The sequence below is a fragment of the Bison bison genome, unplaced genomic scaffold (genome assembly GCF_000754665.1).
Source record: "Bison bison bison isolate TAMUID 2011002044 unplaced genomic scaffold, Bison_UMD1.0 scf7180017864475, whole genome shotgun sequence".
Taxonomy (NCBI): domain Eukaryota; kingdom Metazoa; phylum Chordata; class Mammalia; order Artiodactyla; family Bovidae; genus Bison; species Bison bison.
Genome location: NW_011495036.1, coordinates 4,015,860 through 4,027,309, shown reverse-complemented (window position 1 = coordinate 4,027,309; position 11,450 = coordinate 4,015,860). Strand labels below are relative to the sequence as shown.

The window sequence follows — 11,450 nt, the reverse complement described above, 5'->3', positions numbered from 1 at the left end:
CCTGGGGTGGGGCTAGGAAAGGGAAGTGTGCAGGGGCGAGGGGACGTACCCCTGGAGGTTATGCCCCCTGTGTCTCTCCACCCTGGTGGGCACACATACCTACCCCCACTGGGTGAGCCCCAATCTCGAGGCCCAGCTCGTGAGCTCCCTCTGGAGGCACCTTAACTCTGGGCTCTGGGTCAGGGGCTGGCGTCCCCCTCGTGCTCAGCACTCCTTGGCCTTACAAGGGACATGTGTACACACGCACACCTGCGGGCACACGTGCCCATTCACATGCATGCACACACACACCCCCTTGCCAACTGTCCCCTGACGGTGCCGAGACAGACTGCCCGGACCTGCGCCCGCGCTCAGCCCTGGGCACAGAGGGAAGCCCAGCGAACCTGGACGTGCTCTCAGCACCGCACCTCAGAGCCGTGGTGCAGGGCCCAGGCCCACCCCGCAGTCCTGGGGAGCCGGGGCCAGGGAGTCCACGTCTGGGTGCAGGGGCCCCCACACTGCAACCCCACATCTGCCCCAGGTCTGCGGCACCCCCACCATCCCCCCTGCCCCCAACACTGACTGGTAGGCAACCGGGAAGAATCCTAGACCTGGAGGCGTCCGAACCCCGTCCCCCGTCCCCAGCGCAGCCGTGCGAGGCCTCCGCTCTGGCCTCTGACCAGCAGGCACCAAGACGGCTGGCCGGGCCTGGCCAAGCAGAGACTGGGGCACACAGGCCGCCTTGTGTAGAACTGCCCTCGCTGTCTGCCTTCCCAAGCCCCCCCTCAGGTGGCAGAGAAGTTTTCCACAAGGATGTGAGCCATCCTCCAAGGACTCTAGAGCCAGGCTTGCTGCCTTTGGGTTTAAAGCTGAGCGTCGCAGGCGGGCCGACTCCGTCTTGCAGGTGGCTTGTCTCCCAGCTGCCCCCCTGGTCGCCCTGATGCCTGAAAACACACGCCCGCCCCAGCTCGGGGCTCCAGCAGAGAGGGCCACCACTCACCCTTGACCGTCAGACCGAAGTGCCTCAGCCTGCTCCCTCCCGTGGGCAGCGATGGTGGGTGAGGGCCTTGGGGCCCCCAGGCTGGCGCTGGAGAGAGCCCCGGGCCGGGCAGAGGAGCTGGATCAAACCTGCCCCACAGGGACGTGTGGTTTGGGCCCAGTGCTGGCCCCAGCGTCGAGTGGGTGGCTCAAGCCACGGCTCCATTCAATATCCTCTCCTCTCCCTGTCCTGAAATCCTTGATCGGTTTCTAACAAGAAGCCCGTGTGTCTGCTTTGCGCGGAGCCCTGCCCGTGACAGCGTAGCTGGCGCTGCTGGGTTAAGCCCCTCGACGCGACTGAGTGTCCCCAGCTCCCCTGCAGGTGGGCCGGGTCCCTAACCCCCCGGACAAGGAGGCGCAGGTGTTGGGTGGCCGCCCCGGCCTGGAGAAACCCCTCAGAACCCCTGTGGCTACAGCCACTGCCGCAGGGCCCTCTGTCTCATCCCAGGACCCTCTGCACTCCGGGGCCACCAGGAGGGGAGCCTAGGGCCCAAGCGCTTATCTGCCCGTCGCCGGCGCCTCCTACCTCTCTCTGAAGAAACTGGTGCCCGGAGCCCAGGAGCCCGGCCTTGGCAGAGCGTCCACCAGCCCCCAGGCCTGGGAGGACCCTTGGAGGCAGGCACTGGGCCCTGAGTGAGCACAGGGAGCTGAGCCGTCTGGAGCCGTCGGGCGGTGGGGGGGGGGTGTCACAGCGCCCACCCCCGGGAGCAGGAGGCGTCGCATTAATATTTGAAAGCGGAGGTGTCAGGTGGCCTGGCGGGCTTTGGGCTGGTGTGGGATCCCTTACCACCAGGCCTTAACCTTCCCCCAAACAGGGGCCGGGGGAGCAGACCCTCCGGAGAGGGAGGGGAGACCAGAGCTCCTTGGTCGCACAAAAGAGAGCACAGAGGGGTCAACCAGGACAGCCCTCAGGCACAGCTGGGGAAACAGATTCAGGGAGGCAGGGCGTTTTCTCAGGGGTCCACGGTGGGGACGGGACAGGGCTGGGACCGGAATCCTACTTGAGACCACCCCCTCCTTGCTCCTGCCAGGACTGAGCCCCTAGAGTCACTGCTCCTTCGGTCCAGGGCCACCAGCCATGGAGGGAGAGGCAGGCGGGTGGGCCTCTGGGGGATGCCCAGCACCAGTGGGCATCCGCCAAGGATGCCAAGCCCTGGCTGCTGCTCGCCCGCCTGCCTTGGCACAGGGGACCCAGAAGGAAGACCAGGCTGCTCACACTGGCTACAAATCAGGGGGCGCCCGGCTCGGGGCTCTGGACTGTGACACAGATCTGCATGCAACAGCCATCCGCACCGGGATCGGTCACCCTGGGACTTCGGGGGGCGGGGTTCTGACAAAACACGACACCTGCTCCCTGCCGTGTGCCACAGACCTGGGAATCTCCGGTCTTCCAGTGTCCACAACGCAGGCATGAGGTGGCTTAGGCGCCTGAAGGAGGGTTGAGTTAGACCCCAGACCCGACGGCTGGGGAACCTGGTGTTGATGGTCTGATGGACAGAGCAGGGCTGAGCCCCAGGCGCTGAGCCTGACAGAGCCTCCCTGGCCGCCCCCGCCTGGGAGCCCTCGGGGCTCACCATATCCCTGCACCCCCAGTTGAATCTGCTCTCTTGGGTGAGGGGAAAGGGCCTCCCATTCCCGGCAGAGTGCAGGGCTCAGCTGGGGTGGAAGGAATAACGGAAAAGGCAGGACATTCGTCCAGGGCCCAGGGGAACAGACCTTGGCCCCAGAATATCGCGCCAGCAGCCTGGGAGGCTGCATGCCACGGGTCCCTGAGGCCAAATTCTGCTGCAACTCTCCCCAAGGAGAAGCCCCGGGGAGTTGCTCAGCGTCCCACAGGCCTGAGTTTCTCTGCCTTTGCTGGGACTTACCGGGAGCCCCTGGCAGGGCCCGGCGCACCGCAGCACACAGACCTCCTTGCTGCCGTTAGCATGGTGTCAGGAGGATCTCTGAATTTTAACCAGGATGGGGGTCCGCTGTGGCGGCCCCTGGTAACGGAGTATCCAGGCCCTGGGCGCTAACCGACTCTACGGGACCTGGGGGAGTGCTGCCAAGCTCTGGGGTCCTGACAGCTAGGCGCGTCCAAGGTCGGTGGTCAGCCGGCCTTGGGTTGGTGACCTGCCGTGGTCTGGTGTCTCTTTTTCTGTTTCTGATGAGATTTGAGCAGCGCCACGCCTGCCATGCATTATACATGGAGGACCGCTGTGGCGAGCCGGGTTACAGGCCTGTAACGCCACCCGGGCTGAGAAAATCATGACCCACAGATGGGTGCTGGACACCCAGGCACCATGGCTGAGATTGGGTTACGGGCTGCCCTTCCCCCGGGGAGGAGCAGTCTGCCTCAGGGAGCCCCTGGCCCTCTCTGGGCCTCAGTTTCCCCATCTGGACAGTGAAGGGGTCTGAGTGCCCCTCTAGACCCGGGGGGGTCAATTAGCCACTAAACTGGGCGCTCAAGGTGCACCTCCAACCCCCGGCGAGGCTCCTCGGTTACGTCACACAGATGAGAAAACCGGGGCTCACGGGTGCTCAGGGCTCGTGAGTGTCGCTGGGCCGAGAAGGGTCATGCCAGCTCTGGTAGGCGTGAGTACAGGGCTGGGGGCTGCGAGCTGAGAGGCTGGGCTTGCCCCTGCGCGGAGGGCTGTGCTCACCTTCCCGATGGCTGCTCCTAGCTGCGGCGGCTCGGCCGGTCTGTCCCTTTCACCCAGCCCACGCCCTGGAGGTTTGGGGTGCAGGGGGCCCCCTCTAGCCACTGCCCAAGACCTCCTCACTGTGCAGAGGTGACCCCAGGCCTGGGAAGCGGAAAGACGTGGCCAGGATCGAAGTGGGGCGGCGCAGGCAGCGGGGGGAGCATGTGTCCAGCCTCACCCCCCAGGCTGCCTCTCCTGGGACCCACGACGCCCTGGGGGCAGAGGCAGGTGGCAAGGTTGAGAGGAAAAGACAGGCTTTCGCCACCTCCTCCGAGCCCAACACAGGAAGAGGCCGCGCGGGCGACCTCTGGATATCGTGTTTCCATCAATATTGCATCAGCCCCAGCCTCCCCCAGCGCGGTGGCCCCAGCTGATAGCCTGCCCTCCTGCGGGGCCAAGACTGAATGTGAGGGGTCGAGGGTGACTCCAGACAGCCCCAGGTGCAGCGGCTCACAGGGACGAGCTCATAGCCTGATGAGCCTGCCCCTCTGCCACACAGGTGGGGCAGGTGGACGGGCTGGATGCTGCAGGCCTGCAGGCCGGGTAGGGAGGCTACATGGACCACCCAGGCCGGCGTGGGGAATCCCAAGCGGATCGCTGCCTCATATCCTGTGGTGACACCAGGGGAGACCGCCAGCATCAGAAAGAACCCCAGGAAACCCGACATGGGCTGGTCCCCACAACCCCCAGTGGAGGGGTCAGCAGGGCACCCAGAGTCCTCACCCCTAAGAGAGCCAGGCAGAGCGGCCAGGAGGGGTGGGCTGGTGTGCCAGGGCCTGGGGAGAGGGGCTGGGCACAGAGATCCTGCTCGGACAGAAGGCCTGGCTGTGGGCACTGCTGCGTGGGCTGGGGGCAAGCCGGGGACCCCCAGACGGGGGCCAGGAGGCACCTCCCTGTTAGCAGAGGGGTCGCCCAGCCCACCTCCAGGCTGGCCCCAGGGCCCACACAGAGGCCGGGGACACGGGTGCCAGGCCGTCCCCAACCTGCGGACCATGGAGCTCCGTCTACCACACCAGGAACCCGAAGAGTTCCCCCAACTTCTGGAACCCAAGCCAGAAAGACAACTCTTGTCAAGCAATAGCCAATCGAAAGAAAGTATGAAAGTGAAAGTCGCTCAGTTGTGTCCAACTCTTTGTGACCCCATGGACTATACGGTCCATGGAATTCTCCAGGCCAGAATACTGGAGTGGGTAGCCTTTCCCTTCTCCAGGGGTTCTTCCCAACCCAGGGATTACAGCCAGGTCTCCCGTATTGCAGACGGATTCTTTATCAGCTGAGCCACCAGGAAAGCCCAAGAATACTGCAGTGGGTAGACTATCCCTTCTCCAGGGGATCTTCCCGACCCAGGAATCCAACCGGGGTCTCCTGCATTGCAGGCGGATTCTTTACCAGCTGAGCCATCAGGGAAGCCCATAGCCAAGTGAAGGGTCAGTAAATAGTAAACAGATTGCTTCAAGCAGTGACTGCAGTTCCTGTGTCTGAAACTAGGCTACCGAGACAAACCAGGACTCCAACACATGTGCCCTGAAGCACCCCCAGCCCCCAACCTCTGGCCACTCTGGTGCGGGTGTTGGGCAGTGGAGACTGGCTCTCTTGGTGGTGGCCGGGTGAGGACCATCCCACTGGCCCAGGGCCGGGGAGGAAGGCGGCTCTGCCTCCGTTGTCCTGGACACTCCGGGGGAGACACCCCGAGGGAAAGGGAGGCGCGGCAGCCCGGGGTGGGACCCGGTGTGGGGGGCACGGCGCCCCTGTGGGCCTCAGTGTTCTCACCTGAGTGGGGGGCCAGCCGGTCCCAGGGACAGCTTCTGAAGGGGTGGCCAATACAGAAGGCTGCGGCAAAATCTGTGCAGGTTGGGACGCGTCGTCAGTCACCGCCCGGGGCCTTGCTGGGGGGCTCTGGGGGGAGCTGGCTCCCCACGTTGACGGAGCTGCTGGGCTCCCCCCTGCACACCTGCATGCCCACTGCTCCATTGATTCAGCAAACATGCATGGCCCATCGTGGGCTGGGGGGCCCGGCACATGGGGTCCCTGCCCTTGCAGAGGCGAGGCTGGGCGAGGTCATGTGCCCAGATGGGAGCCCGCCTGAAACTGTCCCCTTCTGGGCTGCACAGGGCTGGCCCGCCTCCTGAGGTCACACCGCCCGAGGACCCGAGACCCCATTCCCACCCCCTGGGGTATCCTCAGTGCAACCCAGCCGTCTGGCCTAAGTGTGAGCATGGGCTCTGTGGCCTGGGTGGCGGGCAGATCTCAGCGGAGCTCCAACCACGGCCCAGCCCTGGTCCCCCTTGTAGCCCCGGTCCCCTCACAGCCCGGGGCCAGGCTCTCCCCTGCTCCCTCCCAACCACGCGGTGTCCAGGTGAGCTCCCCGGCCATCAGCACAGGGGGGCCTGGGAGGGAAGGGGCCGCAAGGCTCACCGGCCGGGTGCTGTCCCGCAGGTACTGGGCACAGTCGCGGTGGCCGTGGTCCTCCGCCAGCTCTGCGGCAGTGTAGCCGTCATCATCCCGCAGGGCGGGGTCCACGCGGTGGGACAGCAGGGTCTGGCAGCACTGCAGGAGGGGGGCAGACACGTGACCACTGCCAACTCCCCGCACCCCCCAAGCTGAGACACCGAGGCCTGAGCCCCCACCCTGACCTGGGACACCCTTTCCTGGCGGCACGGGGTCCCACAGGCACCAACACCCCGAATCCGGGGTGGGAGCCCCAGGTGCCCTCGCTCAGAGGCTTGCTGAGGGCCCAGATGGTCAGCAGGGGGCACAGCGGGACTCCAGCCAGGCCGCCTGACCCTGACTTCGCCCCTGCAGCCCAGGCCTTGGGTTTAAATACGGAGCCAGTTTCCATCTTTACAGCAACTCCTGGAGCGGTGTCCGTTCTCACACTAAGAAACTGGGGTGCAGAGGCTAAGAGAGATGGCTCCGCCCCCAGCTCTCCAGGCTGTGCCCTTGCCCACCTCGCCCACCTCGCCCCCCTTGCCCTGCCTGCTCCCTGGCCTTCCGCTCAGGCCTGGTGCTCTACAAGCCCCTCCTCTTGGCTCCAGGCCCAGGGTCAGCTCCGGGGATCCTCACTCCATCCCCGATGTCTCCATCTCTGAGCGTTTGGCTCCTGTGCTGGTCTCACATGCCCCCTCCCCGGGTGAGGCTGGCGCTGGGCCCCCAGTTTCCCTCCTGGCTGGGCCCCCGGGACCAGGAGGAAAGGAGGGTGGGAGGCTCAGCAGCGAGGAGCAGAGGAGAGGATGGAGCGTGGAAAGCGAGAGGAGACTGGGCTTGTGAAGGCCCTTTGTGAAGGAGGCTGTGGTGGGGGTGTGTGGACCGCAGGAGCGGGCTGTCTATCTAGAGCCTGGGGGGCAGGGGTCACAAGAGAAGCCGAGTGGAGCGCGAGGCACTGTGGTGTGGGGCCTGAGCCTAGATGGGTCTGGGGCAGCGGCGCTGGGGACAGGGAGACGACTTCACCGCAATGACGGCCACCACAGCGGGCGCCTGTGAGCAGGGGCGGGAAAGCGGATGTGGACTTGAGCAGAGCGGTCTGTGCCAGCGCCTCCATTTTCCTACAAATCTGAAACAACTCTAAAGTCTTCTAAAATAAGGATTTATCTTAAAATACAGCGTGGTTATTATCAGAGAAATGCAAATCAAAGCCACCATGAGGTACCATCTCACGCCAGTCAGGATGGCTGCTATCAACAAGTCTACAAACAATAAATGCTGGAGAGGCTGTGGAGAAAAGGGAACCCTCTTACACTGTTGGTGGGAATGCAAACTAGTACAGCCACTATGGAGAACAGTGTGGAGATTCCTTAAAAACCTGGAAATAGAACCGCCATATGACCCAGCAATCCCACTGCTGGGCATACACACCACAGAAACCAGAATCGAAAGAGACACGTGCACCCCAATGTTCATCGCAGCACTGTTTATAATAGGCAGGACATGGAAGCAACCTAGATGTCCATCGGCGGATGAATGGATAAGAAAGCCGTGGCACATATACACAATGGAGTATTACTCAGCTATTAAAAAGAATGCATTTGAAGCAGTTCTGATGAGGTGGACGAAACTGGAGCCTATTATACAGAGTGAAGTAAGTCAGAAAGAAAAACACCAATACAGTATATTAATGAATATATATGGAATTTCGAAAGATGGTAATGATGACCCTATATGTGAGATGGCAAAAGAGACACAGATGTAAAGAACAGACTTTTGGACTCTGAGAGAGAAGGCGAGGGTGGGATGATTTGAGAGAATAGCACCGAAACATGTATTATTACCATATTTGAAACAGATTGCCAGTCCAGGTTTGATGCATGAGACAGGGCACTCAGGGCCGGTGCACTGGGATGACCCAGAGGGATGGGATTGGGGAGGAGGTGGGAGGGGGGTTCAGGATGGGGAACACATGTCCACCCATGGCTGATTCATGTCAATATATGGCAAAACCCACAATATTGTAAAGTAATTAACTTCCAATTAAAAGAATTTACAAAAAAATAAAATTAAATAAAATACGGAGTGGCATGGGGTGATCATATTTCCGGGATGATCATAATTTTCCAGAACTGTTAACAAATTTAAGACCCAACAGGCGATCAATAATGCATGGACTCTGCTTCCATCCTGGTTATAGCACAACCAGAGACATGGATATGAGAGGGACATTAGACAGGCTGGATAGTAGATGGCATGGAGACGTTATCGTGGGACTTCCCTGGTGGTCCAGTGGTTACGACCCCACCTGCCAAGGCAGGGGGACATGGGTCCGGTCCCGGGTCCGGGAAGACCCTTCATGTCTCAGGGCAACTAAGCCTGTGAGCCGCAAGTACTGAGCCCGAGTGCTGCCAGCACTGAGGCCTGCGAGCGCTGGAGCCGGGCCCGCAGCAGAGGTGCCACCGCGACGATGAGAAGGCCCTGCACCCCCGCGAGGACCCGCTCCCACTCGCCACAAGCGGAGGAAGCCGGAGGGCTGGGGGCAGCAGGGAAGCCCCAGCACAGCCCAGGCACGAGGAATTTCCACAACACAGAGACGGAGGAGGGCGGTTCTCAGCTCTGAGGCTTGGGTTCCTTTCCTTTCCCGCCGAGCGAGCAGGGTGAGGGCCTCATGAACCCTTGGCTTACCTGCTGAACCTCCTGGTCCCCTACAGAACACTTCATTTGAAAAAAGATGATGCTGCTTAAAAATAAAGTTGGCAGGGTGCTGCTCTGGCCACCCTCAGGATTGTGGAGGCCGTGGCTAGTGGGGGCAGGATGCTGTCTGAGCTACATCACGCTGGCTCAGGGCCCTTCCGGCCACCCGCGGCCTCCCACCCCAGGCCCCTCTGGACGCCACCCCTATCGTCTGCTCGGATACAGGACACGAGGGACCACCCCAGGCCCCTCTGGACGCCACCCCTACCGTCTGCTTGGTGAGCCCATGGGGCTGAATGCTGGCCTGCAGGGTGAAAGGAGGGGGTGTGGCTGGGGGGGTGGGGGGAGCAGGAGGGGGCCCTCAGGGCTCCTGAGAGTCAGGAAGAAGTGTTCAGCCTTGCTGTTTAGCATGGGAGCATCACGCCTCTCTCTGATTTATCAGAAGGACTGCATGCCTTCCTGGGACTCTCTGTGCTGTTCGTGGGCCATCTGGGCCCAGGAATACTTGAGGTTCCAGCGGGAAACAGCTGTCCAGAACCCAAGTCCAAAATGGGATACCGGGCTGTACCTTGATAAAACACCCGCCCCCTGCCCTCGACTAGCTTCTCTGGGCCCATATGGGCGGCGACTGGGGGCCACGGGAACGCTGCAGGAAGACCCAGGAGACATTGCAGATGCACTGACCCACTTTGGAGCCCTGCCGGGTGGTTCTGGGGGGAGCGGGCAGAGGAGTCATCCCACGTGCTCGCCTCAGATGCACTCTGCTCAGACATGGCCTTGCCTTCGCAGGAGGTCCTTGGGCAGGTCGCGCCGGTGCAGGGCCAGCGCTCACGGCCGGGTCCACCCCCAGGGCTGGACCTCAAGTACCGGAACACCGACCCTGCCCACTCCAGGTTTCCGGATGCTGTTTCCTGGGCCACGTGTGCCCCTAGGTTTATCTGGAGCACAGTGAAGGGGCTGACCTCACACCCCCACGGGGCCCTGCTCCCAGGCTGCTCAGAGCAGGGCGCCAGCAGACCCCCTCCTGGGAGGGCCAGCGGGAAGACCGACCCCTGAGCCGGCACCCAGGGAGTCTCTGAGCGAAGGGAGGCGTCCCGCGCTGAGGGCAGAGCACGGGCTTTATTCCCAGAGAGATCTGAGTCTGAGTCTGCATCCTGGGCAACGGCTGCCCCTCTGGGGCTCGGTTTACCCGTCTGTAAAAGGGGCTAATAATGTGTATCCCACAGGGCTGTGTTGAGGGCTCGGTGACTCATTCACAGGAAGTGGTCCAGGACTGCCAGCTCTCGGAGGCTCCTCTGCCCAGCCCCCATCCCCCAGCGCCTTACCTCCATCTGCCCGTTCTCCGCTGCATCGTGGAGGGGGGTCCCCCCCCAGGAGTCTCTCATGATGGGGGCACCCATCAACAGGAGCCGGTCGAGAATGGGCGTGTGGCCGCCCCGAGCAGCAAAGTGCAGGACGGTGGCCCCCTCGTCATCCCGAGCTGTCAGGCCGACGTCCGTGAAGGTGACCTGTGGACGGAGGAAGGGGGACGGGCCAGATGAGGCCGGACGGGGGCAGCCACTCCCCCCTCGGGGCAGGGGGCCCTGGGGACAGGGCTGGCTCCTCTTGTGCGCCTCGGGCAGCCTGGGTGGGGGGGCAGCGAGCTCGGTGGTTTTACTGCGAGATTCCACAGCCCCCAAACCTGCCCCAGCCCAGATCTTAAGCTGAACACCCCCAGGGGTGTTCCCACTTCAAATAAAGAACGCCTTTGGGCAGCACCCCAGGGCCAGTAAACAGGTGTTTGCTGATGAAGGGAGGACCTCCTGGCACCAGGCCTGTTTGCGTCCTGACTGTTACAGCTCCAGTGCCAGGATGCAGGGTGCTGGGGGGCGCGCCCCGTCCCACCAGCAGCCTTCAGGCCAGCCCTCCTCACAGCCCTTGTCGGCCCTGCTGTGAGGGCAGCCGTGGGCTCTGGCCCGGGCCCCCAGCCTGGACCGCGTGCCCCCAGGGCAGCCACGTGACCCCTGCCAACGTGAGGCCGAAGGGGCTCTTCTCCCGCCTTCCCACCGGAAGAGCCAGTGCACGTGGTGTCACCCCCTTTTTCTCCCTTTTCCTGCTTTGAACACGGCCAACCTTCTCCAAGAAGGCGAGGCCAGGAGAACAGCAAGGATGTGACCGGGCGTGAACGCCCTGCAGTGTTTCCCACGTGGAAGGGATAGCCTTTCGGTGGTTTAATTCCCGGGGCACTGCAGCCAAACGCTGGCTTATCCGACATTCAAACGTGTCTGTTAGAAAAAGGACAGCGAGCTGGGAGGAGAGCGCCTCCCAGGGGAGCGGGGCCCCAGCCCTGAGTGGGTCAGCCAGGCTGGATGCTGCGCCCTCTGCCTGTGGTCCATCCTGCAGGAGGCGGGGTGGGGAGGCCCATCTGGAAGAGCCTTTCTGGCCCTGGGACCCTCGGCCACAGCTGCTTCTTCCTGGGATGAGCCCCTGTCAGGCTGCCCGGTGGTGGGGGGTGCCGTGTGGACCTGCCTGCCAACACCACCCCCCGCCCGCCGCCCCTGGCTCCTGGGCACCCCCGCCGCTCTGAGACACCGCACGCCCCGCTGACTCACTCCCGCCATGTGTGCTGAGCACGTGCCGCCTTTGTGCCCG

At 63.0% G+C, this 11,450-nt stretch overlaps 1 protein-coding gene across 1 annotated transcript in view; it reads right to left on the bottom strand.

Moving 5' to 3' along the window:
• The window catches only part of ESPNL (espin-like), a 22,145-nt gene that overhangs the window by 7,434 nt on the left and 3,261 nt on the right, over window positions 1-11,450 (bottom strand). The window contains 9 exon segments of the mRNA XM_010862069.1: window positions 980-1,066; window positions 1,544-1,625; window positions 2,069-2,189; window positions 3,663-3,727; window positions 3,783-3,913; window positions 4,199-4,310; window positions 5,249-5,543; window positions 6,117-6,248; window positions 10,145-10,327. Coding sequence (XP_010860371.1) covers window positions 980-1,066; window positions 1,544-1,625; window positions 2,069-2,189; window positions 3,663-3,727; window positions 3,783-3,913; window positions 4,199-4,310; window positions 5,249-5,543; window positions 6,117-6,248; window positions 10,145-10,327 — 1,208 coding nt within the window.